Here is a 27,670-nt window from a genome sequence, read left to right as displayed (position 1 = left end):
TCTCCCCATATCTTTCACAGCCCTATCACAGAGGGAGAGTGGGGAATCTCTGGAATTTTCTGCCACATTGAAAAAAGCTTGAGAAACCAGTTCATTGGCTAGCATCTAAGAGGAGCGAGTTAGATGTTGTTTTTGTGGCTATGGTGGGGCTTCTGTGGGGTATGGATAGAAGGCAGGTACGGGATACTATTTTGGATGATCAGCCACGGATCATATTGAATGGCCGGTGCCAGGCTCGATCAGGGCTGAATCATCCTATTCAGTACCCCTCCTTTCTATGTCCCCATATTTTTCACAGCCCTATCTAACTCTCTCTTTCAAATCCATCCAGTGACTTGGCCTCCACTGCCCTCTGTGGCAGGGAATTCCACAAATTCACAACTTTCTGGGTGAAAAAGTTTTTTCGCACCTCAGTCTTAAATGACCTCCCCTTTATTCTAAGTCTGTGGCCCCTGGTTCTGGACTCGCCCAACATTGGGAACATTTTTCCTGCATTTAGCTTGTCCAGTCCTTTTATAAGTTTCTATAAGAAATTCATTCGTCCTTCTAAATTCCAGTGAATACAAGCCCAGTCTTCCCTATCTTTCCTCATCCTGGGGATTAACTTGGTGAACCTACGTTGCACTGCCTCAATAACAAGGATGTCCTTCCTCAAATCAGGAGACAAAAACTGCATATATCCCCTCCCCTTCGCAGCTCTCCCACAGCCCACTGTCTCCGCCTCTTCCTTTCCTCCCACCCCCCCCCCCCACATCAGTCTGAAGAAGAATCTCGGCCCGAAACGTCACCTATTCCTTTGCTCCATAGATGCTGCCTCACCCGCTGGTATCTCCAGCACTCTAGTCTACCTTCTGCATATATCGGAGAATGCAGTATAATGTGGATAAATGTGGATAAATGTGAGGCAAAAACAGGAAAGCAGACTATTATCTAAATGGTGGCCGACTAGGAAAAGGGGAGATGCAGCGAGACCTGGGTGTCATGGTACACCAGTCATTGAAAGTAGGCATGCAGGTGCAGCAGGCAGTGAAGAAAGCGAATGGTATGTTAGCTTTCATAGCAAAAGGATTTGAGTATAGGAGCAGGGAGGTTCTACTGCAGTTGTACAGGGTCTTGGTGAGACCACACCTGGAGTATTGCGTACAGTTTTGGTCTCCAAATCTGAGGAAGGACATTATTGCCATAGAGGGAGTGCAGAGAAGGTTCACCAGACTGATTCCTGGGATGTCAGGACTGTCTTATGAAGAAAGACTGGATAGACTTGGTTTATACTCTCTAGAATTTAGGAGATTGAGAGGGGATCTTATAGAAACTTACAAAATTCTTAAGGGGTTGGACAGGCTAGATGCAGGAAGATTGTTCCCGATGTTGGGGAAGTCCAGGACAAGGGGTCACAGCTTAAGGATAAGGGGGAAATCCTTTAAAACCGAGATGAGAAGAACTTTTTTTCACACAGAGAGTGGTGAATCTCTGGAACTCTCTGCCACAGAGGGTAGTCGAGGCCAGTTCATGGGCTATATTTAAGAGGGAGTTAGATGTGGCCCTTGTGGCTAAGGGGATCAGGGGGTATGGAGAGAAGGCAGGTACGGGATACTGAGTTGGATGATCAGCCATGATCATATTGAATGGCGGTGCAGGCTCGAAGGGCCGAATGTCCTACTCCTGCACCTATTGTCTATGTTTCTATCTGTTTGAACAGCATTCAGAACAAAGCTCGTCACGGCTGTTTGGTGCCAGCAACTATAAAACTACAGCTGAAGCTGAATGTTGGGATTCACAGACTGGGAGACTGAAACTGCATTGTCAACAGTCCTTTGTACATTGACAGAGAGATGAGCCCCATAGCAATAGGCCAAACAATCCCCTCTAAACATATCGTTGATGCCACACCCGCTGTGCAAACAGGATACACAACAGGAGCAGCTCAACCACACAATCCTCGACAGTCACTGGTCAGACCAGCGTCACGTGGCAGGTTGGTCCGGTGACGACACAGCTCGCACCTGTACAACGTGAGGATTAAAGCCCTGTCCCACTGTACGAGTTTATTCAAGAATTCTCCCAATTTTGTTAGTCCTTGCTGTCTCCTCCCATCCCTCAGCCCTCGGGCTCCTCCTCCTCCTTTTTCCTTTCTTGTTCCCGCCACCCCCCATCAGTCTGAAGAAGGGGTTCGGCCCGAAACGTTTGCCTATTTCCTTCGCTCCATAGATGCTGCTGCACCCGCTGAGTTTCTCCAGTATTTTTTGTCTACCTTCGATTTTCCAGCATCTGCAGTTTCCTTCTTAAAGAGTTTATTCAAGAGTTCTCCCGGGTTTCCCCTGATTCAAACTGGGAGATTTACGGCAACGACCGCTCGTAGGTACTCGGGGCTCTCGTGGACATTCAACATGCTGAAAATCTTCACCAGTCTTCCCGAGCTTACCGCGTTTCCCCGAGTACCTGCCGCTAGTGTTACGAGCCGCTAAGAGACATTCCCGCTACGTACATTCTCCGTGCCGACCACAAGTTTGATTTTTTTTTCAACTCGGGAGAGCTCTTGGAATGAACTCGTGCAGTGGGATCGGGGCAGATGCACCCCCCCTGAGAAACTACAAACTCCAGGGAGTAACTCAGCAGGACAGGCAGCATCTCTGGAGAAGGAACGGATGACCTTTCGGGTCGAGGCCCTTCTTCAGACCTGAAACGTCGCCCTTTCCTTCTCTCCACAGAAGGAGTCAGGGGATATGGGGAGAAGGCAGGAACTGGGTACTGATTGGGGATTGGGGATGATCAGCCATGATCACATTGAATGGCGGTGCTGGCTCGAAGGGCCGAATGGCCCTCCTGCACCTATTGTCTATTGTCATACTGTATGCAATGACCTGATCGGGGGCTGCAGGCTCTGTTCAGGTTTAGTGTCACGTATACTGACCTAGGGGAAAGCATGGTTTTGCATACAATCCACACAGATCAGAGAGTCAGAGTCAATTTAATTGTCATTTGGACCCCGGAGGTCCAAACGAAATGCCGTTTCTGCAGCCATACATTACACACAAATAGACCCCAGACACAACAATAATTGCATTTAACATAAACATCCATCACATAACTGTGATGGAAGGCCAAATAAACTTATCTCTCCACTGCACTCTCCCCCCCCCCGATGTCAGAGTCAAAGTCATAGCCCCCGGCTGGCGATGGCGATTGTCCCGCGGCCATTAAAGCCACGCCGTGTGGTGCGAGGTCGCACACCGGGTCTTGGTGTTAGAGCCCCCGGTGTGCGCTCGCCGAGTCCGCGGCCATTCCAGCCGCGCGGGGCAGTAATGTAGGCCCCGCTCCAGGAGCTCTTCAACCCCGCAACTCGGGCGGGAGAAGTCGCCGTTGCAGGAGCCCTGAGAAGCGGTCTCCCTCCAGGGAGCCGCGGGCTCCCGGTGCCGTCGTCCACAGACCCGTCGTTGGAGCCTCCGACTCTCCGGCAGCAGCAGCAGCAGCAGCAGCAGCAGCAGCAACGACAGCAGCAGCAGCAGCGCTCCTCCACCGCTCCACCCGCTCCGGACCCGGCCAGCTCCGCGACGGCAACGGTGAGTCGACACCAGAGTCCCCGGCTTCTTCCTGTTGGAGGCCGCTCCTCGTTACGGCCTCAACGACACCTGAGACCCGACGAGAAAAGGTCGGGTCTCCAGTGCAGGGAGAGATTCAAAAAGTTCCCCCCCCTCTCCCCCCCCACCCACCCCACCCCCCCCCCACCCCCCACACACACACACCCCAACATAAAATAACAAACACTACATAAAAACACAGACAAAAAATAATAAAAACGCGGACAGGCTGCAGAGGCCGCTGCTGGCCAGAGCCGCGCTGCCTACCGGAGAATCAGATCATTCAAAACAGGTAAAATGTATTTTTATAGCCACAGATGCAAACTCAGCGACTTTCTAGTCTTGCTCACGGTCCTACAAGTAATCGCATCACCCAGGCACATCCTGAATTTGTCTGAAGAAGGGTCTCGACCCGAAACGTCACCCATTCCTTCTCTCCAGAGACGCTGCCTGTCCCGCTGAGTTGTAGACAATAGACAACAGGTGCAGGAGCAGGCCTTTCGGCCCTTCGAGCCAGCACCGCCATTCAATGTGATCATGGCTGATCATCCACAATCAGTACCCCGTTCCTGCCTCCTCCCCATATCCCCTGACTCTGCTATTTTTAAGAGCCCTATCTAGCTCTCTCTTGAAAGCATCCAGAGAACCGGCCTCCACCGCCCTCTGAGGCAGAGAATTCCACAGACTCACCACTCTCTGTGAGACAAAGTGTTTCCTCGTCTCCGTTCTAAATGGCTTACCCCTTATTCTTAAACTGTGGCCCCTGGCTCTGGACTCCCTCAACATCGGGGACATGTTTCCTGCCTCTAGCGTGTCCAAACCCTTAATAATCTTATATGTCTCAATAAGATCCCCTTCTAAACTGCAGAGTGTACAAGCCCAGCCGCTCCATTCTCTCAGTTACTCCACCATTTTGTGTCTATCTTCATCGCCATAACCTCCTCTGGCAGCTCGTTCCACACACCCAGAGCCCTGTGTGTGAAACAGTTGCCCCTCAGGTTCCCATTAACTCTTTCCCTCTCTCACCTGAATCCCATGTTGCCTGGCGCTCGACTCCTCAACTCTGGGCAAGTGTGTGTGCACATACACACACTGTTACACTCATAATTTTACACACCTCTGTAAGATCACCCCATAGCCTCCTGCACTCCAAGGGATAAAGCCGTTGGCTGCCCAGCCTCTCCCTGTAGCTCTGGCCCTCGTTTAAATCGAAGGTAGACACAAAATGCTGGAATAACTCAGTGGGAAAGGGAGAATCTCTGGACAGAAGGAATGGGCGACGTTTCGGGTCGAGACCCTTCTCTCCAGAGATGCTGCCTGTCCCAGCCGAGTTACTCCGGCATTTTGTGCCTCCCTTCAACCTACAAACCCGCAAGTCTTTGGAGTGTGGGAGGAAACCAGAGATCCTGGAGAAAACCCACGCGGGTCACGAACAGACAGCACCCATAGTCAGGATCGAACTTGGGTGTCTGGCGCTGTGAGGCAGCAACTCTACCACTGTGCCGCTCTGATCTGAGTTCCCCGACTGACAAAGACCAGTGTGCCAAAAGCCTTCCTTGCCTCCCTATCTACCTGCAACGCCACTTTTACTGTACTCCCTGTACACACATGACTGTGTGGCTAGGTTCAGCTCCAACTCAATAATTAAGTTTGCTGATGACACTGTGGTGGTGGGCCTGATCTCAGACAATGATGAGAAGGCCTACCGGGAGGAGATGGCTGATCTAGCACTCTGGTGCCAGGATAACAGCCTCCTCTTGAACATTAAAAAAACGAAGGAGCTGATCGTGGACTTTAGGAGGGCACATCATCCGAGGACATACACTCCATTAAGGATAAATGGGGATCCTGTGGATAGGGTGAACTGTTTTAAATATCTGGGAGTCCACATCTTCGAGGATATGACATGGGCATCACACGCCTCAGCACTCGTGAGTAAGGCAAGGCAGCGCCTTTACCACCTCAGGCAATTGAGGAAATTCAGAGTGTCTCCGAGGATCCTCCAGTGCTTCTACGCAGCGGCGGTGGAAAGCATCTTGTCCGGGAACATTACCATCTGGTTTGGGAATTGCTCTGCCAAGGACAAGAAGGCTCTGCAGAGAGTAGTGCGTTCGGCCGAACGCACTATGGGAACTTCACTCGCCCCCCTGCAGGAACTATACAACAGGAGGTGCAACTCCAGAGCAAATAAAATCATGAGAGACCCCTTCCACCCCCGCAACGGACTGTTCCAGCTGCTACGGTCAGGCAAACGCCTCCGTTGCCATGCGGTGAGAACGGAGAGGTTGAGAAGGAGTTTCTTTCCAGAGGCAATTCGGACTGTAAACGCCTATCTCACCAGGGACTAACTCTACTGAACGTTTTTCCTTCCATTATTTATTATGTAAAAGAATATGTGTGTTATGATTGTGTTTATAATTTGTTTGGTTGTTTTGTTGTTTGTCTTTTGCACAAAAGTCCGCGAGCATTGCCACTTTCATTTCACTGCACATCTCGTATGTGTATGTGACAAATAAACTTGACTTGACTTGACTTTCAGGGAGAGTACACATAGAAACATAGACAATAGGTGCAGGAGTAGCCCATTCGGCCCTTCCAGCCACAACCCCGTTCAATATGATCATGGCTGATCATCCACAATCAGTACCCCGTTCCTGCTTTCTCCCCATATCCCTTGATTCCGTTAGCTCTAAGAGCTAAATCTAACTCTTTTGAAAACATCCAGTGAATTGGCCACCACTGCCTCCTGTGGCAGCGAATTCCACAGATTCACAACTCACTGTGTGAAAAAGTGTTTCCTCATCTCAGTCCTAAATGGTTTACCCCTTATTCTTAACTGTGTGACCCCTGGTTCTGGACTCCCCCACCATCGGGAACATGTTTCCTGCATCTAGCCTGGCAAATCCCTTATTAATTTTATATGTTTCTATAAGATATCCTCTCATCCTTCTAAATATCAGTGAATTCTGTGAAAATCATGCAGATGCTGGGCTTCAGATCCAGATTATAACTTCAAATTATAAAAAGACTGGACAAGCTAGATGCAGGAAAAATGTTCCCAATGTTGGGCGAGTTCAGAACCAGGGGCCACACAGTCTTAGAATAAAGGGGAGGTCATTTAAGGCTGAGATGAGAAAAAACGTTTTCACCCAGAGAGTTGTGAATTTGTGGAATTCCCTGCCACAGAGGGCAGTGGAGGCCAAATCACTGGATGGATTTTAGAGAGAGTTAGATAGAGCTCTAGGGGCTAGTGGAGTCAAGGGATATGGGGAGAAGCCAGGCACGGGTTATTGATAGGGGACGATCAGCCATGACCACATGGCTGGCTCGAAGGGCCAAATGTTTCAGTCAAATTCTGATTGAAAACTATATTTTTCATATTAAATCCATTGTAATTATGCCACAGAAACATAGAAAATAGGTGCTGGAGTAGGCCATTCGGCCCTTCGAGCCTGCACCGCCATTCAATATGATCATGGCTGGTCATCCAACTCAGTATCCTGTACCTGCCTTCTCTCCATACCCCCTGATCCCTTTAGACATATTGTATATATGGAGTCAGAATCATACAGCATGGACAGAGGCCCTTCAGCCCAACTCATCCATGCTAGCCAAGATGTCCCATCTACACTAGTCCCACCTGCCTGCATTTGGCCCATATCCCTCTAAACCTGTCCTGTCCATATACCTTCCCAAATGTCTGTTAAATGTTGTTATAGTACCTGCTGCAACTACCTCCTCTGGCAGCTCGTTCCATACACCCACCATCCTCTGTGTAAAAACATTGCCCCTCAGGTTCTCTCTTAAATCTGTCCCCTCTCTACTAAAATCAATGTCCTCTGGTCCTCGATTCCCCTACTCTGGGCAAGAGACTCTGTGCGTCTACCCGATCAATTCCTCTCATATTTTATCCACCTCTATAAGATCTCCCCTCATCCTCCTGCGCTCCATGGAATCGAGTGCTAGCCTGCCCCAACCTCTACCTGTAGCCCAGACCCTCAAGTCCTGGCAACATCCTCGTTAATCCTCCCTGCACTATTTCAAGCTCAATGGCAAGATAGAGGTGTTACACTTTGCGGGGTCAAATGTCAGTTCTAAATGGCCTACCCCTTATTCTTAAACTGTGACTCTGGACTCCCCCAACATGGGGAACATTCTTCCTGCATCTAGCCTGTCCAATCCTTTAAGAATTTTATATGTTTCTATAAGATCTCCTCTAATCCTTCTAAATTCCAGCGAATACAAGCCCAGTCGACCCATTCTCTCAGTAAATGACAGTCCCGCCATCCCGGGAATTAACCTGGTGAACCTACGCTGCACTCCCTCAATAGCAAGAATGTCCCTCCTCAAATTTAGGGGTCCAAAACTGCACACAATGCGCGAGATATTTAAATATCTGGGAGTCCACATCTCCGAGGATATGACATGGGCATCACACGCCTCAGCACCCGTGAGTAAGGCAAGGCAGCGCCTTTACCACCTCAGGCAATTGAGGAAATTCAGAGTGTCTCCGAGGATCCTCCAGTGCTTCTACGCAGCGGCGGTGGAAAGCATCTTGTCCGGGAACATTACCATCTGGTTTGGGAATTGCTCTGCCAAGGACAAGAAGGCTCTGCAGAGAGTAGTGCGTTCGGCCAAACGCACTATGGGAACTTCACTCACCCCCCTGCAGGAACTATACAACAGGAGGTGCAACTCCAGAGCAAATAAAATCATGGGAGACCCCTTCCACCCCTGCAACGGACTGTTCCAGCTGCTACAGTCAGGCAAACGCCTCCGTTGCCATGCGGTGAGAACGGAGAGGTTGAGAAGGAGTTTCTTCCTAGAGGCAATTCGGACTGTAAACGCCTATCTCACCAGGGACTAACTCTACTGAATGTTTTTCCTTCCATTATTTATTATGTAAAAGAATATGTGTGTTATGATTGTGTTTATAATTTGTTTGGTTGTTTTGTTGTTTGTCTTTTGCACAAAAGTCCGCGAGCATTGCCACTTTCATTTCACTGCACATCTCGTATGTGTATGTGACAAATAAACTTGACTTGACTTGACTTGAGTGTGCGGATGCACAATTTCATTTCAATGAAGAGGAAGAAAGTTACCTGATTCAGGGGCCACAAGGTAAGAGCCATATACTCGCTTCAGCAGCTGCAGGGACAGAGGAGAGAGAGAGTTAATGACAAGGGAGGCCATGTTCCAGCACCAACACCGTCATAGAAACATAGAAAATAGGTGCAGGAGTAGGCCATTCGGACCTTCGAGCCTGCACCGCCATTCAATATGATCATGGCTGATCATCCAACTCAGTATCCTGTACCTGCCTTCTCTCCATACCCCCTGATCCCTTTAGCCACAATTGAATTGAATTGAATTGAATTTCCTTTATTGTCATTCAGACCTTACGGTCTTAAAATGAATGTATTTAAAGGGCCACATTTAACTCCCTCTTAAATATCGCCAATGAACTGTTGCCTCAACTACCTTCCGCGGCAGAGAATTCCAGAGATTCACCACTCTCTGTGTGAAAAATGTTTTTCTTATCTCGGTCCTAAAAGATTTCCCTCTTATCCTTAAACTGTGACCCCTTGTTCTGGACTTCCCCAACATCGGGAACAATCTTCCTGCATCTAGCCTGTCCGACCCCTTAAGAATTTTGTAAGTTTCTAGCGAGTACAAGCCGAGTCTATCCAGTCTATGAAAGTCCTGCCATCCCAGGAATCAGTCTGGTGAACCTTCTCTGTGGCTTCTCTATGGCAAGAATGTCTTTCCTCAAATTAGGAGAGCAAAACTGTACACAATACTCCAGGTGAATATCAAACCCAAACATACAGCACCCAAAGATTGCCCACGTCTTATACAGTTTAGTTTACTGTCAGCTTATCGAAGTGAAAAGCATTTTGTTGTGTGCTAGCCAGTCAGCGGAAAGACTATACCTCAGGGTGCAAACGGCGACTTCTCCCGTCGAAGAGCTCCTGGAGCAGGGCCTGACATCACCGCCCCGCGCGGCTTAGAATGACCGGGACCCAAGACCCGGTGTGCTACGTGGCTTAATGGGCCCGCCATGCGGCCTTTTCTAGGCCATTGGAGAGATGTTATTTGGGCCTTTTGAATGAATTTATGTAAATTTTGTAGAACAAATCCTATTTGTTTGTAATTTATTAATACGGCATTTTTTGTTCCAAATGACTTTAAATTATTTTTATCTTGTTTAAATCTTCAAAATGAATGTATTTAAGATTGTACACTTTAAAAGAAGATTCTGATTGAAACAAAATAATCGCTCAGGAAACCCGACTGACAGGGGCCACAATTAATAAACATTAATTTTTTACAGAGAGTCTGTGGAATGTTCTGCCTCAGAGGGCGGTGGAGGCCGGTTCTCTGGATGCTTTCAAGAGAGAGCTAGATAGGGCTCTTAAAGGTAGTGGAGTCAGGGGATATGGGGAGAAGGCAGGAACGGGGTACTGATTGGGGATGATCAGCCATGATCACATTGAATGGCAGTGCTGGCTTGAAGGGCTACGCTGCATCCCCTCAATAGCAAGAATGTCCTTCCTCAAGTTTGGAGACCAAAACTGCACACAATACTCCAGGTGTGGTCTCACTTTTCGGAGTGGCGGCGCGGCTCTGGCTGCAGCGGTTCACCAGCAGTCCCGTTTGTTTTGTGTGTTTTGTGTTGTTTATTTTGTTTTGGTTAGTCTAGTTTTTGGTTTTTAGTTTGTGTTTTGGGTGGTGGGGGTTGAAACGGGGTTTGCAGTCTCTCCCTGCAGGGGAATGCGACCTTTTTGTCGTATTCACCTTCTCTGCCTCCGTCTGCGCTGAGGCCTAATGGAGCTGACGACCTCGAAGTCCCGTCAGGACCTGCCTTGAGCTTGCTCCCGTGAGGGTGGTCCGGCTCAGGGCTGGAAGAGGTTGGGACGCTCCCGTGAGGGCGGCCAGCCCGAGGGTGGAACGAGGCTCCCGTCGGAGCGGCCGAGCTCGGGAAGGTGCGGCGCTCGCAGCTCGAGGGAGGTTCAGCGCCCATGTCGGGGCGGCCCGGACAGAGGGAGAAGCGGCGCCCAAGTCGGGGCGGCCCGGTCCGGGGGAGGTTCGGCGCCCATGTCGGGGGGGGCCCAGCCCGAGGCTGAAGACGGCACAGTACTCACGTGAGGGTGGCTGGGACGGTGTTCTGGCGGTGGTGGCCTGAGTCCGGGGTTCGGCCGCGGGCCAGCGGCTGCGTCTGCAGGACTGGTGGGCGGCAGCTTCAACCACCCCGGGCCGCGGTGTTTGAGCCGCGGGACTGTTTTTATCATCGCCCGGGGGTTATTGCCTCAGTGCAGAGGGAGAAGAGGAGGGAAGAGACTGCAGACCTAAGACTTTTGCCTCCATCACAGTGAGGAGATGCTGGGTGGACTCACTGTGGTGGATGTTAATATGTGTTTATTGTTGTTTTATTGTATTATATGTATGACTGCTGCAATTTCATTCAGACTTCGGTCTGAATGACAATAAAGGCTATCTATCTATCACTAGGGCCCTGTACAACTGCAGTAGGACCTCTTTGCTCCTCTACTCAACTCCTCTTGTTATGAAACATGGAAAATAGGTGCAGGAGGAGGCCATTTGGCCCTTGGAGCCAGCACCGCCATTCATTGTGATCATGGCTGATCATCCCCTCAATAACCCATGCCTGCCTTCTCCCCATATCCCTTGATTTCACTAGCCCCTAGAGCTCTATCTAACTCTATCCATGAAGGCTTTCTCCACTGCCTGCTGTACCTGCCTGCTTACTTTCATTGACTGAGGCAGCGGCAGCGGCGACCCGACCTCGGAGGATCAGCCGCGAGCCCAGTGGACGACATCGTCGGGAGCTCGCAGGTCACGGGTTGGTGACCTGTTCTCCGGAGCTCCCGCAACAACAGCTGCGTCCGCTGGTCTGGAGGGCGGCAGCTGCGACCACCCCGGGCCGCGGAGTTGAACCGGCCCGTTCGCGGAGCTCGGATTCAGCCGCGGGACTGACATCACTTACCATCGCCCGGCGGAGTCACAGCATCCGAGGCCTGGATCGCCTCGGCACAGAGGGAGAACAAGGAGGGAAGAGACAAAGACTTAAGACTTTTGCCTTCCATCACAGTGAGGAGGTGCCTGGTGAACTCACTGTGGTGGATGTTGCTATATTTAAGAGGGAGTTAGATGTGGTCCTTGTGGCTAAAGGAATCAGGGGGTATGGAGAGAAGGCAGGTACGGGATACTGAGTTGGATGATCAGCCATGATCATATTGAATGGCGGTGCAGGCTCGAAGGGCCGAATGGCCTACTCCTGCACCTAATTTCTATGTTTCTATGTTAATTTGTGTTTAGTGTGTGTTTCTGTCATTTTCACTATATGTAGGACGGCAAGGCAACAACATGTCGTTCAGACCACAAGGTCTGAATGACAATGAAGGCTACTTTGACTTTGAACAAGGAGCCCCAGATCCCGTTGTACTTCCCCCCTTTCCCACACTGTAGGTAATAATCTGCCTTCCAGGCACAGTGCTAATACGGTGCCCGTGATGTATCGAGGGGCGGAACAGCTCACTTCTGCTTCTGCTTTTCTCGGCTGGACTGGGCCGGTTGCAACGGGGAAAGTAGGAAGCTTGCGAGTTTAGAAATGAAGTCAGCACTTCCTGCTTCTGGCAGCGCAGGGTAAAACACCATAAAAGGCAGTACGTGCTTCAGCCAAACCACAGGCGCACACCACCACATGCTGGGACTCGCTGCACTCAACAGGACCAGGCTTCCTGCAACCCCGCCTCACCCACGGCTCCACTCCATGCTCTCAAAAAACGAATTTACATTGATAAAAATGCTGGAGAAACTCAGTGGGTGAGGCAGCATCTGTGGAGCGAAGGAATAGGTGACGTTTCGGGTCGAGACCCGGAAGGGTCTCGACCCGAAACGTCGCCTATTCCTTCAAGACACAAGGGTCTCGACCCGAAACGTCGCCTATTCCTTCGCTTCATAGGGTGCCTCACGGTGAGACCACACCTGCATTTTCTTGCGTGCAGATTTCTTTGGTCTCCCCAATCTGAGGAAGGACATTTGATTGCCATAGAGGGAGTGCAGAGACTGTTCAGCAGACTGATTCCTGGGATGTACGGACTGTCTGATGAAGCAAGACTGGATCGACTTGGTTTATAATCTCTAGAATGTAGGAGATTGAGAGGGGATCTTATAGAACCTTACAAAATTCTTAAGGGGTTGGACAGGCTAGATGCAGGAAGATTGTTCCCGATGTTAGGTAGGTCCAGGACAATGGGTCACAGCTTAAGGATAAGGGGGAACTCCTTTAAAACCACGATGAGAAGAACTTATTTCACACAGAGAGTGGTGAATCTCTCTGCCACAGAGGGTATATCCCCTGACTCCCTATCTTTCATTGGCTATCTCTTTGAAAGATCCAGAGTTAGATGTGGCCCTTGTGGCAAGGGAATTCACAGAGGGTATCTCTGAGAGAAGGCAGGTTCCGGGTCTCTGTTCTAAATGATCACCCCTTATTCATAAAAATGGCCCTGCTGGCTCCCCCGAAGGGCCGAATGGCCTACTCCTGCCTTCAAGACACTCTCGATGTTTCGCCTATTTCTTCGACACAAGGGTCTCGACCCGAAACGTCACCTAATCCTTCACCCCATAGATGCTGCCTCACCCAGCCGAGTATCCCCAGCATTTTTGTCCTCCTTCAATTCTGAGGCTGTGCCCTCTGGTCTCTAGACTCTCCCATCCTCTCCACGTCCATTCTGTCCGGGCTAGCTCGGACTCACCTCGTCCGCTCCGTGATCCTGCAGCTCTTTGTAGAACTTGAGGGCGATGCTGACCATCACCTTGGTCTTGTCCGCGTTGGGGTTGGAGATGTGATACAGGACGCCATCGAAATCTGCCGGGAGAAGCAAGCGAACACGTCTGGATCGGCCACTGGCCAGTCAGCGACTGTACCCCCCCCAACCCCCCCACCCCCCTCCCCCCCGCCCCCCCCCCCCTCCCAGTTACTGCAGAGAGTGTTACAGCGTAGAAACAGGCCCCTCAGCCCAACTTGACTGTCATATGCTGAAAGAATAGAGCGGCTGGGCTTGTACACTCTTGAATTTAGAAGGATGAGAGGTGATCTCATTGAAACATGTAAGATTATTAAAGGGTTTGGACAAGCTAGAGGCAGGAACCATGTTCCCGATGTTGAGCGAGTCCAGAACCAGGGGCCACAGTTTAAAAATAAGGAGGAAGCCATTTAGAATGGAGACGAGGAAGCACTTTTTCCTCACAGAGAGTGGTGAGTCTGTGGAATTCTCTGCCTCAGAGGGCGGTGGAGGCCGGTTCTCTGGATGCTTTCAAGAGAGAGCTAGATAGGCTTAAAAATAGCGGAGTCAGGGGATATGGGGAGAAGGCAGGAACGGGGTACTGATTGGGGATGATCAGCCATTATCACATTGAATGGCGGTGCTGGCTCGAAGGGCCGAATGGCCTACTCCTGTACCTATTGTCTGTTGCCCACACCGATCAACATGTCTCATCGACCCTAGTCCCACCCGCCCGCGTTTGGTCCATATCCCTCCAAACCTGTCCTAGACATGTGCCTGTCTAACTGCTTCTTAAACGTTGGGATAGTCCCAGCCTCAACTACCTCCTCCGGCAGCTCGTTCCGTACACTGTGCGAAATAGTTACCCCTCAGATTCCTATGAACTAGAAACATAGAAAATAGGTGCAGGTGGAGGCCATTCGGCCCTTCGAGCCAGCACCGCCATTCATTATGATCATGGCTGATCGTCCCCAATCAATAACCCGTGCCTGCCTTCTTCCCATATCCCTTGACCTCACTAGCCCCTAGAGCTCTATCGAACTCTCTTAATCTTTCTACCCCACACCTTGAACCCGTGTCCTCTGGTCCTCGATTCCCCTACTCTGGGCAAGAGACTCTGTGCGTCTACCCGATCTATTCCTCTCATGATTTTATACACCTCAATAAGATCACCCCTCATCCTCCTGCGCTCCAAGGAATGGAGACCCAGCCTACTCAACCTCTCCCTGTAGCTCACACCCTCGAGTCCTGGCAACATCCTCGTGAATCATTTCTGCGCCCTTTGCAGCTTGGCGACATGTCAAAACCGCAGCAGGCAGTAAAGAAAGCGAATGGTATGTTAGCTTTCATTGCAAAAGGATTTGAGTATAGGAGCAGAGAGGTTCTACTGCAGTTGTACAGGGTCTTGGTGAGACCACACCTGGAGTATTGCGTACAGTTTTGGTCTCCAAATCTGAGGAAGGACATTATTGCCATAGAGGGAGTGCAGAGACGGTTCACCAGACTGATTCCTGGGATGTCAGGACTGTCTTATGAAGAAAGACTGGATAGACTTGGTTTATACTCTCTAGAATTTAGAAGATTGAGAGGGGATCTTATAGAAACTTACAAAATTCTTAAGGGGTTGGACAGGCTAGATGCAGGAAGATTGTTCCCGATGTTAGGGAAGTCCAGGACAAGGGGTCACAGCTTAAGGATAAGGGGGAAATCCTTTAAAACCGAGATGAGAAAAACTTTTTTCACGCAGAGAGTGGTGAATCTCTGGAACTCTCTGCCACAGAGGGTAGTTGAGGCCAGTTCATTGGCTATATTTAAGAGGGAGTTAGATGTGGCCCTTGTGGCTAAGGGGATCAGGGGATCTCTAACTTCAAGTAACCGCTGCATCCCCTCTCCCTCCATCCCCCGTCTTTCACCCTCACCAAGCTACAGCCGACAGTGACCCGTTTCCTTTATCATTGGAGGAGCAGCACCTCATATTTCGCTTGGGTAGTTTACACCCCAGCGGTACGAACATTGACTTCTCCAATTTCAGGTAGTCCCTGCTTTCTCCTTCTTTCCCCTCCCCTCCCCAGCTCTCCCACAGCCCACTGTCTCCGCCTCTTCCTTTCTTCTTCCTGCCCCCCCCCCCCCACACCCACATCAGTCTGAAGAAGGGTCTCGACCCGAAACGTCACCTATTCCTTCGCTCCATAGATGCTGCCTCACCCGCTGAGTTTCTCCAGCATTTTTGTCTACCTTCGATTTTTCCAGATACAGAAGATGATGTAGAGAGATATCGAACAAATAACCATATAACAATTACAGCACGGAAACAGGCCATTCGGCCCTACAAGTCCGTGCCGAACTACTTTTTTTCCCTTAGTCCCACCTGCCTGCACTCATACCATAACCCTCCATTCCCTTCTCATCCATATGCCTATCCAATTTATTTTTAATTGATACCAACGAACCTGCCGACACTTCCACTGGAAGCTCATTCCACACCGCTACCACTCTCTGAGTAAAGAAGTTCCCCCTCATGTTATCCCTAAACTTCTGTCCCTTAATTCTGAAGTCATGTCCTCTTGTTTGAATCTTCCCTATTCTCAAAGGGAAAAGCTTGTCCACATCAACTCTGTCTATCCCTCTCATCATTCTAAAGACCTCTATCAAGTCCCCCCTTCACCTTCTGCGCTCCAGAGAATAAAGACCTAACTTATTCAACCTATCTCTGAAACTAACAATGTTTGCTTTATCATTGTTACTTTTTTGCATATCTTTCATTCATTCATTTGTTTTATCTCTCTCTACATCATCTTCTATATCTCTCACTGCCTTTCCTGTAACTTTCAGTCTGAAGAAGGGTCTCGACCCGAAACGTCACCCATTCCTTCTCTCCAGAGATGCTGCCTGTCCCGCTGAGTTACTCCAGCAGTTTGTGTCTATCTTTACTCTAAATGTGGCTTCATCAATGTCTTATACAAAGTGCGTGAGAAAGAATTGCAGATGCTGGATAAAATCGAAGGTAGACACAAAATGCTGGAGTAACTCAGCGGGTGAGGCGGCATCTTTGGAGAGAAGGAGTGGGTGACGTTTCGGACTTCTGTCTGAAGAAGGGTCTCGAACCTAAACGTCACCCATTCCTTCTCTCCAGAGATGCTGCCTGTCCCGCTGAGTTACTCCAGCTTTTTATGTCAACGTTCTGTACTCAATAGGTACACAAAAAAGCTGGAGAAACTCAGCAGGTGCAGCAGCATCTATGGAGCGAAGGAAATAGGCAACGTTTCGGGCCGAAACCCTTAAGGAAATAGGCAACGTTTCGGGCCGAAACCCTTTGGGAAGGGTTTCGTCCCGAAACGTTGCCTATTTCCTTCGTTCCATAGATGCTGCTGCACCCGCTGAATTTCTCCAGCTATTTTGTGTACCTTCGATTTTCCAGCATCTGTAGTTCCTTCTTAATCATTCTGTACTCAATACTCTTGACTGACAAAGGCCAACGTGCCAAAATACTTTTTGAATGCCGTGTCTACCTGTGACAAAACGTTCCAGGAGTGAGCTTCATTGTTAGCTCAGAGGGTGCGGAGATCGATGGCAGTGCCAGCATTGAACATCCACCCCGACTCTCACTGCCAGGGCGGTTCAGAATCAAAGGTTCACACGAGTCCTGTGTTATCCCACTTCCTCATCCACTCCCTGCACACTAGAAACATAGAAAATAGTGCAGGAGTAGGCCATTCGGCCCTTCGAGCCTGCGCCGCCATTCAATGTGATCATGGCTGACCATCCAACTCAGTATCCTGTACCTGCCTTTTCTCCATACCCCCTGACCCCTTTAGCCACAAGGGCCACATCTAACTCCCTCTTAAATATAGCCAATGAACTGTGTGGCCTCAACTATCTTTGGTGGCAGAGAATTCCACAGATTCACCACTCTGTGTGTGTGTGAAATTTCTTTTTATCTCATCTAGGTCCTAAAAGATTTCCCCCTTATCCTTAAACTGTGACCCCTTGTTCTGGGCTTCCCCAACATCGGGAACAATCTTCCTGCACCTAGCTCAGTCCAACCCCTTAAGAATTTTGTAAGTTTCTATAAGATCCCCCCTCAATCTTCTAATCTTCTAGGGGGCAATTTACAGAGGGGCCGATTAACCCACAAACCCGCGCGGTCACGGGGAGAACGTACAAACTACACACACGGACAGCAGGCACCCGGGGTCATAATTGAACCCGGGTCCCTGGCGCTGTGAGGTAGCAGCTCTACCCGCTGCACTGCTGTGCCGCCCAAACCAAGTTCCACATGACCGCAGCTCGGGTTTGTGTTCAGTTTATTGTCCCGTGTACCGAGGTACAGTGAAAAGCTTTTTGTTGCGTGCTAACCAGTCAGCGGAAAGACAATACACGATCACAATCGGGCAACGGAGTCAGGGGATATGGGGAGAAGGCAGGAACGGGGCACTGATTGGGGATGATCAGCCATGATCACATTGAATGGCGGTGCTGGCTCGAAGGGCCGAATGGCCTCTACTCCTGCACCTATTGTCTATACTATAGCACAGTGACGCTGGGGTAGAGCTGCTACCACACAGCACCAGAGACCTGCGTTTGATCCCAACTACAGGTGCTGTCTGTACGGAGTTGTACAGAGTAGGGAAGATTCAAACAAGAGGACATGATTTGAGAATTAAGGGACAAAAGTTTAGGGGCAACATGAGGGGGAACTTCTTTACTCGGAGAGTGGTAGCGGTGTGGAATGAGCTTCCAGTGGAAGTGGTGGAGGCAGGTTCGATTTTATCATTTAAAAATAAATTGGATAGGTATATGGACGGGAAAGGAATGGAGGGTTATGGTCTGAGTGCAGGTAGATAGAAACTAGAAATTAGTGTTCAGGAGTAGGACTAGATCGGCCGAGATGGCCTGTTTTCCGTGCCTAATTGTTATATGTTCATAGTTTTGATCTGGTGATCATGAGGTCAACTCCGAGATCTTTAGTTTCTTCCCACACTCCAGAGACGTGCAGGTTTGTAGGTTAATTGGTTTGGTATAATTGCAAATTGTCCCCAGTTTGTGTTAATTTGCGGGGATCGCTGGTCGGTGCGGCCTCGGTGAGCTAAAGGGCCTGTTTCCACGCTGTATCTCTAAAGTAAACTGTCGAGCCATCCACAGTGTACAGACTATACATGATTACAACCGAGCCGTCCACAGTGTACAGATACACGATAAAGGCAGCTTACCTGCAAAAGTGACTTCCACCGTGTCAGGTTTATTGCTGTGAAGTAAAATAGAGTCGGTCAGCACAGGAGATCTCTTTGCGAGATTTAATTGAAACATAGAAAATAGGTGCAGGAGGAGGCCATTTGGCCCTTCGAGCCAACATCGCCGGTATAAACCAGCATCTGCAGTTCCTTCCTACACACCTGATAAATACTCTGACGTTTGGCGAATAGTTTAGACAATAGACAACAGACGCAGGAGTAGGCCATTCGGCCCTTCGAGACAGCACCGTCATTCAATGTGATCAAGGCTGATCATCCCCAATCAGTACCCCGTTCCTGCCTTCTCCTCATATCCCCTGACTCCGCTATCTTTAAGAGCCCTATCTAGCTCTCTCTTGAAAGTATCCAGAGATTGGCAAGAACACTTCAGGCTCGATCACGCTGAGCACCGGCTCCCCTCAAGGCTGTGTGCTCAGCCCGCTGTTGTTTACACTGCTCACAATGACTGTGCTGCCAGATTCCACATAAAATCATTGTTCGCGCTGTACTACAGTGGTGGGACTCATTGCGGAGATGACGAAACAAGGCAGGGAGGAAGTGAAACAACTGGTGGACTGGTGCGGCAAAAATAACCTGGAATTGAATGCTAAGGGATGGTTGTCGACTTTCCACGCTGTATCTCTAGAGCATAAACTGTCGAGCACTGCATCCAGAGAGTGAGAGCAGTTCCTCGGTGTGCAGATGATTACAACCTCACCGTCCAGGAACACCACTGTACCGTCAGATACACATCATAAAGGCACTTCCTGAGGAAACTAAAACAGGCCTCACTCCCCCACCAACATCCTCAGGACTTTCTACAGGGGCACGGTGGAGTCTGTACTCACGTACTGCATCAATACGTGGTACTGCACCTGCAACTGCTCGGACAGGAAGGCACTGCAGAGGGTAGTGAGGGGAGCAGAGAGGATTATTGGCGTCTCCCTACCCTCGGTACAAGAACTGTTCCAGAGCCGCTGTCTGAAGAAAGCACAGAGAATTGCCAAGGACAAACTGCACCCCCCTCCACACACATCTGATCAGTTGCCTTCAGGCAACACATATCGAAGCATCAAAATACGAGGCTGCTAAACGCTTCCTGGCGAATAGGTTTTAAACAGTACTCTGCACTCACACAGACGCAGGAGTACGGCCACTTTAATAACGGCCCTGGCCACTTAAATCAGCGGCCCCGCCATTTTTTTTATGATTGTGTATTTTAACATGGTTTTTTACCTGATAACATCCCCCATCAGGGTATTGGTTTTTTTTAGTGTTCCTATGTGAGAAGTGTTTTAAATTTCATGTGCGAGGCTCCGCTATTCACTGGGAAACGTCTTTTCATTTTGCACTGTACTTGTTGCTTGCAAGATGACAATAAAGGTTGATTGATTGATTGATTGATTGATTGAGAACCGGCCTCCACCGCCCTCTGTGGCAGAGAATTCCATAGACTCACAACTCTCTGTGAGAAAAAATGTTTCCTCATCTCCGTTCTAAATGGCTTACCCCTTGGTCTTAAACTGTGGCCCCTGGTTCTGGACTCCCCCAACATCGGGAACATGTTTCCTGCCTCCAGCGTTTCCAAACCCTTAATAATCTTTCATGTTTCAATAAGAAGGCAGGAATGGGGTAGTGATTGTGGATGATCAGCCATGATTACAATTGAATGGCGGTGCTGGCTCAAAGGGCCGAATGGCCTACTCCTGCACCTGTTGTCTATTGAAACCGGGGCACATGGAGAAAACTCACACAGGTCACGGGGAGAACGTACAAACTCAGTGCAGACAGCACCCGTAGTCAGGGTGGAACCCGGGTCTCTGGCGCCGTGAGGCGTCAACTCTACCGCTGCGCTGTCCCTTTAAGAGTTTTGTTTCTGTCTGTCAACTGCAGTCAGCACAACATGAAAGGGAGTTTTAGCAAAGAATGTGCCCTCAAAATATACATTCAATGCAAAAAATAAGTCACGGAATCTGGTGTGAATTTGCATTCTCAACAAGCAACGAGAAGCTTTGAATAAATGCAAAACGTTATTAGTCATCAGCATCGGCGGCCGGCTGACGACATCATTTAACCTTCAGTCAATAGGGCGTCTGCTGATGTTTATGGGATCCTGCTATGTACATAATGATCCAACCCTCTACTGCCAACAAGTCATTGGCTGCGCTGTCCCACCCTCTTTGTGGGGGGGGGGGGGTCGAGAGGTCAGTCAGATTCAGATCAGATTCAAATTTTATTGTCATTGTGCAGTGTACAAGTACAGAGACAATGAAATGCAGTTAGCATCTCACCCAGAAGTGTGAACACAGAATAATGGAACATTAAAATATATATATGGATATACAGTAGCAGTAGTGCAATTTGGGGTGGGGTGACTGGCAGTCACCAAGGTGCAGACTTAAGTAGGGTAACAGCCGCAGGGAAGAAGCTGTTCCGGGACCTGCAACGGAGAGACCTGTAGCGCCTCCCGGATGGGAGGAGGGTAAACAGTCTGTGGTTGGGATGAGAGCAGTCCTTGGCGATGCTGCGCGCCCTCCGCAGACATCGCTTGCTCTGTACAGACTCAATGGAGGGGATGCGTTGGGCAGTTTTCACCAACCTCTGCAGTGCTTTCCGCCCAGCCTCAGAATTAAAGGACATTCCTTTGAGAAGGAGAGGAGGGATTTCTTCAGCCAGAGGGTGGTGAATTTGTGGGAGTCTTTGCCACAGACGGCTGTGGAGGCCACAAGTCAGTGGATATTTTTAAGGCAGAGATAGATACATTGTTGATTAGTGCGGGTGTCAGGGGTTACGGGGAGAAGGCAGGAGAATGGGGTTAGGAGGGGGAGATAGATCAGCCGTGATTGAATGGCGGAGAGGACGATGGGCCGAATGGCCTCATTCTGCTCCTATCACCAATTAACTTATGAGAACATAGACCAGAGAACAGAGAATACAGAACTCAGAACATAGACAATAGAACAGAACATGGAACATAGCACATTGAAGCTAGTTCTGAACTGCAAAAACCTATGTTATTATTGCACTATTATATACATGTATTTTATTTTTCTCTTCCCCGTTATGTACTATGTTACAATATTCACATTTTCTGTTGTGCTGCAGCAAGTAAGAATTTCATTGTCCCATCCGGAACATATAAGAATAAAACACTCTTGACATGATGGGCCGAATGGCCTAGTGTTGCTCTTATGAAGGGGCTTTAACCTGAACCCCAGTGTTCACGGCCTTTCCTCTATCCCCCCCCCACAAAATACAAACTGACGGAATCTGCCCCTAACCTACCCACCCCTCTCTAAAGATTCCCTCCATAGTAGTATGTAGTAACCCTTAACCACACCGAAGATAGACACAGAGTGGTGGAGTAACTCAGCGGGTCAGGCAGCATCTGTGGAGAACATGGATAGGTGATGTTTCACAGAGTGCTGGAGTAACTCAGCGGGTCAGGCAGCTTCTGTGGAGAACATGGATAGGTGATGTTTCACTGATGCTGGAGTAACTCAGAGGGTCAGGCAGCATCTGTGGAGAACACGGATAGGCCGTGAACACTGGGATGGATAGGTGACGTTTTGGTTTGAAACCCTTCTTCAGATCGTCTGAAGAATTTCTTCAACCCAAAACATCATCCATTCCTTCTCTCCAGAGATGCTGCCTAACCCGCTGAGTTACTCCAGCACTCTGTGTCTGTCTTCGGTGTAAACCAGCATCTGCAGTTCCTTCCTGCCCATCCTCACCCACACCTCCTTGCTCCCTCCCAATAGCTTCACACTTCCCTCTTTCAGTTCTCAGTTTATTTATTCATGTGTGTATTTACATATATAATGGTATTGGGACACACTGATCTGTTTTGTAGTCAATGCCTACTGTGTTCTGGTGTGCTGAAGCAAAGTAAGAATTTCATTGTCCTATCAGGGATACATGACAATAAAATCTCTTGACTTTCCCTCCCCATCCCTCCCCCTCGGGCACTTCCGTACACCCCACCCTTAACATTCCCTCGCTCAACTCCCCAACCCACCCACACCCCTGAACTCTCACTCACACGCACCCTACGGTGCTCCCTCTCCTCTCCACACCCAGGAGCCCTTCCTCTCCCTCGCCCCCCAGCCACACCCCTGAACGCTCCCCACCCCACCCTAGGGTACTCCCTCTCTTCCTCCCCATGGGGAGCTGCCTCCCTCCCTCTCACCCATTTAAAATGTTAAATGGCCAGCTCGACATAGATTAGAAGACCTACACCAAACCCAAACCAATTAGGATCAGACGAGGGAATTCGATCCAATTTGAGATCCCAGCTACTAAGACAGATGTGTACAGCAATTCGTTCTTCCCCCACACAATTAAAGCATGGAATAATCTTCACCCTACTATAGTTACCCAACCAGATGCAACTAAATTTAAGGTAGCTCTTTCATCCCAAAAACCCTTTCTGGCTTAAGTCTTCCCTCATGATCATATTGAATGGCGGTGCAGGTTCGAAGGGCCGAATGGCCTACTCCTGCACCTAATTTCTATGTTTCCACCACCACCAGTTTAAATTCCATTTGGAATATTTTGGAGGATCAAGAAGCAGATCCCCAGGGAGATACTGCACACCCTCCCTCTGGCTGCATTCCTCTGCCACACCCAAGGGACGCTCCCTCCTTTTGTCCACCCGTCCACGAGGCGCTCCCTCCATCCTCGACCCCACAGAGGCGCTCCCTCCTCCCCCCCACCACAGAGGCGCTCCCTCCTCCCCCCCCACACACACACACACACCCAGAGGCGCTCCCTCCCCCCCCCCCCCACACCCACAGAGGCGCTCCCTCCCCCCCCCCACACACACACAGAGGCGCTCCTCCCCCCCCCCCCACACACACACAGAGGCGCTCCCCCCCCCCCCCCACACACACAGAGGCGCTCCCTCCCCCCCCCACACACACACAGAGGCGCTCCCTCCCCCCCCCCCCCCCCCCTCCCCCCCCACCCCCCCCCCCCCCCCCCCCCCCCCCCCCCCCCCCACACCCACAGAGGCGCTCCTCCCCCCCCCCCACACCACACACAGAGGCGCTCCCTCCCCCCCCCCCCACACACACACAGAGGCGCTCCCTCCCCCCCCCCCCCCCCCCCCACACCACAGGCGCTCCCCTCCCCCCCCCCCCCCACACACAGAGGCGCTCCCTCCCCCCCCCCCACACACACAGAGGCGCTCCCTCCCCCCCCCACACCACAGAGGCGCTCCCTCCCCCCCCCCCCACACACACACACACAGAGGCGCTCCCTCCCCCCCCCCCCACACACACCCACCCCAGAGGCGCTCCCTCCCTCCCCCCCCCCACACACCCCCCAGGCGCTCCCAGAGGCGCTCCCCCCCCCCCCCCCACACCCACAGAGGCGCTCCTCTCTCCCCCCCCCCCACACACAGAGGCGCTCCCTCTCTCCCCCCCCCCCACACAGAGGCGCTCCCTCTCTCCCCCCCCCCACAGAGGGCTCTCCCTCCCCCCCCCCACACTCCCGCTCCCCCCCCCCCCCCCACACACACAGAGGCGCTCCCTCCCCCTCCCCCCCACACAGAGGCGCTCCCTCCCCCCCCCCCACACACACACAGAGGCGCTCCCTCCCCCTCCCCCACACACAGAGGCGCTCCCCCCCCCCTCCCCCACACACACAGAGGCGCTCCCTCCCTCCCCCTCCCCCACACACACACAGAGGCGCTCCCTCCCCCCCCCCACACAGAGGCGCTCCCCCCCCCCCCCCACACAGAGGCGCTCCCTCCCACCCCCACCTACCCGGCCAGCGCGTTCTCCAGCTTGAGGCTGAGCGTCTCCTCGACGATGCGGTTGTTGATCTCGAGCAGGATCATGGTGGCGGTGACGGGGGCCGGGCTGCGGCCTGAGGGCGGGTGTGTAGCGGCTGCGGGGCCGGCTCGGGATCTCTGGGCGTCGGCGCTTCACCAAACTCCAGGCCCAGGACCCAGGGCCGCACTCACTCACTCACTTCCGCCCACGTGACCCCCGCATTCCCCCTCCCCCACCAGCCACCGGCATACAGCACTTTCCCCGCCGCGGCGCATCCTGGGAGAGAGCGCCGCCATTGCGGAGGAAGCAACTGCAGATGCTGCTTTAGCCCAGGGCGGAGGAAACAAGTGCAGATGCTGCTTTAGCCAAGAGTGGAGGAAACAAGTGCAGATGCTGCTTTGGCCAAGGGTGGAGGAAGGAACTGCAGATCACCCAATCTATATGTAGATTGAAGTCACCCATTATAACTGTTTTGCCTTTGTCGCACGCATTTCTAATTTCCTGTTTGATACCATCTCCAACTTCACTACTACTGTTAGGTGGCCTGTACACAACTCCCACTAGCGTTTTCTGCCCCTTAGTGTTTCGCAGCTCTACCCATACCAATTCCACATCCTCCAAACTAATGTCCTTCCTTTCCATTGCATTAATCCCCTCTCTAATCAGTAACGCTACCCCACTTCCTTTTCCTTTCTCTCTATCCCTCCTGAATATTGAATATCCCTGGATGTTCAGCTCCCAGCCTTGGTCACCCTGGTGCCATGTCTCCGTGATCCCAACTATATCATAGTCATTAATAGCTATCTGCACATTCAACTCATCCACCTTATTACGAATGCTCCTTGCATTGAGACACAAAGCCTTCAGGCTTGTTTTTACGACACTCTTACCCCTTATACAATTATGTTGAAAAGTGGCCCTTTTTGATTTTTGCCCTGGATTTGTCTGCCTGCCACTTTTACTTTTCACCTTGCTACCTATTGCTTCTACCCTCATTTTACACCCCCCTGTCTCTCTGCTCTTGTACCCATCCCCCTGCCACATTAGTTTAAATCCTCCCCGACAGCACTAGCAAACACTCCCCCAAGGACATTGGTTCCATTCCAGCCCAGGTGCAGACCGTCCTGTTTGTACTGGTCCCACCTCCCCCAGAACTGGTTCCAATGCCCTAAAAATTTGAATCCCTCCCCCTTGCACCATTTTTCTAGCCACGTATTCATCTGCAATATCCTCCTATTTCTACTCTGACTGGCCCGTGGTACTGGTAGTAATCCAGAGATTATTACCTTTGAGGTCCTACTTTTAAGTTTATCTCCTAGCTCCCTAAATTCATCCTGTAGAACCTCATCCCTTTTTTTTGCCAATATGCACCACGACAACTGGCTGTTCACCCTCCCCCTCCAGAATGTTCTGCAGCCGTTCAGTGACATCCCTGACCCTTGCACCAGGGAGGCAACATACCATCCTGGAGTCTCGTTTGCGGCCGCAGAAACACCTATCTATTCCCCTGACAATTGAATCCCCTATTACTATTGCCCTTCCACTCTTTTTCCCCCCCTCATGTGCCGCAGAGCCACCCATGGTGCCATGAACTTGGCTGCTGCTGCCTTCCCCTGATGAGCCATCTCCCTCAACAGTATCCAAAATGGTATACCTGTTTAGGAGAGAGATGACCGCAGGGGACTCCTGCACTACCTGCCTACTGCTTTGCTGGCTATTGGGTAAGCCATTTAGAACGGAGTCGAGGAAACACTTTTTCCGCCTCAGAGGGCGGTGGAGGCAGGTTCTCTGGATACTTTCAAGAGAGAGCTAGATAGGGCTCTAAAGGATAGCGTAGTCAGGGGATATGGGGAGAAGGCAGGAACGGGGTACTGATTGTGGATGATCAGCCATGATCACATTGAATGGTGGTGCTGGCTCGAAGGGCCGAATGGCCTACTCCTGCACCTATTGTCTATAAAGTCACAATAGTGAACCAATAATGATACCAACATTCCTTGAGTGTGGAGCGATACTCTTGCCCTCTTTCTCCTTATTGAATAACACAATTAATACAATTACTGATTAGGGCGAGGCCAATGTTACTTTCAGCCACAACACATTTCTCGGATGGTTGTGTGGGCAGTGGGAGAGGCTGTTGTCAAAGATAAATTGCAAAGCTTCAAGAGGACAGCAAGGGATAGGGCCAGACAGATTGCCTAATAATGCTAAAATTCATCTTCATGCGTCAAAACTAGGGTGGCCGACATTCCCATTCCCAAATATGGGACAAAAGGTCAAAATACGGGACAAATTCCCGACGGCAATTCGTTGACCGACTGGGCCATGGCTGGGTGAACGATGAGTTGGCCCCGGGTGCTGGACTGCACACAAAGCCCAGCCGGTGGGGCCAGCTGAGGAGTTTTGGCCTGGGGTCAAAGTCCGGCACCCCGTCTAACTCATGAACTGATGATCGGCCGTGAGAAGGAGGGGTGGTGGTGGTGTCGGCGGTCAGCGAAGGTCCGAAGGTCGGACAGCTGGCCGGGCTGCCGACCGACCGACGGGGCCACGGGCGAGGCATTGCTGCTGCTGCTGCTGCTGCTGCTGCTGCTGCTGCACTCCATGGGCTGCACTACATCGGGACGGGGTAAGGTGGGGCCGGACGACCCGACAGTCCCCTCGACCCGAGTAGTAGCGGTCAAATACGGGACAAGGGCGGTCCCATACAGGACAAACAAATTTAGCCCCAATATACGGGATGTCCCGGCTAATACGGGACACTTGGCAACCCTACTCTCCACAGAGGCTGCCTGACCTGCTGCCTATCTACAACATCGTCTTCATAGTCGTGCAGCTCTGAAACAGGCCAATCAGCCCACCCAATAAATCCCTTCTCTCCTTATTAGTTAATAAGTGATCGGAGCAGAATTAGGCCCATCAAGTCTACTCCACCATTCCATCATGGCTGATCTATCTTTTCCTCTCAATTTCACTCCTCATATACTTCAAAATCCAGAGGCACCGCAATCATTATTCGCAAAGGAATACCATTCAAATCAAAGAACATTATATCAGATAAGGAAGGGAGATATCTTATAGTTACAGGAGAGATCCATGCTACGCCAATCACCTTGGTAAACATATATGCGCCCAATTTTGATAATCCTCAATATTTTAATAAAATCCTGAATGCATTCGCAGAATTTAACTGCCAAAATGTTATAATTGGAGGAGACTTCAACTGTGTTTTAGATCCGTACTTAGATAAATCGATGCAAAAACAAAGAGGTAAT

General features: G+C 50.7%; 1 protein-coding gene across 1 annotated transcript in view; it reads right to left on the bottom strand.

Moving 5' to 3' along the window:
* arpc2 (actin related protein 2/3 complex, subunit 2) overlaps positions 1 to 24,605 on the bottom strand; it is a 42,508-nt gene extending 17,903 nt beyond the window's left edge. Inside the window, exons 1-4 of the mRNA XM_055665934.1 lie at positions 24,390 to 24,605; positions 18,601 to 18,635; positions 13,361 to 13,473; positions 8,681 to 8,726 (exon numbers count right to left, since the gene is read on the bottom strand). Of these exons, the coding sequence (XP_055521909.1) occupies positions 8,681 to 8,726; positions 13,361 to 13,473; positions 18,601 to 18,635; positions 24,390 to 24,463 (268 nt within the window). The 5' untranslated portion in view covers positions 24,464 to 24,605. The remainder of the gene's footprint in view (positions 1 to 8,680; positions 8,727 to 13,360; positions 13,474 to 18,600; positions 18,636 to 24,389) is intronic.
* Positions 24,606 to 27,670: the final 3,065 nt, after the last annotated feature.

Source organism: Leucoraja erinacea, unplaced genomic scaffold, assembly GCF_028641065.1.
Source record: "Leucoraja erinacea ecotype New England unplaced genomic scaffold, Leri_hhj_1 Leri_162S, whole genome shotgun sequence".
NCBI classification, from domain to species: domain Eukaryota; kingdom Metazoa; phylum Chordata; class Chondrichthyes; order Rajiformes; family Rajidae; genus Leucoraja; species Leucoraja erinaceus.
The sequence above is the reverse complement of the archived record's forward strand: the minus strand, read 5'-3'. Positions and strand labels throughout refer to the sequence as shown.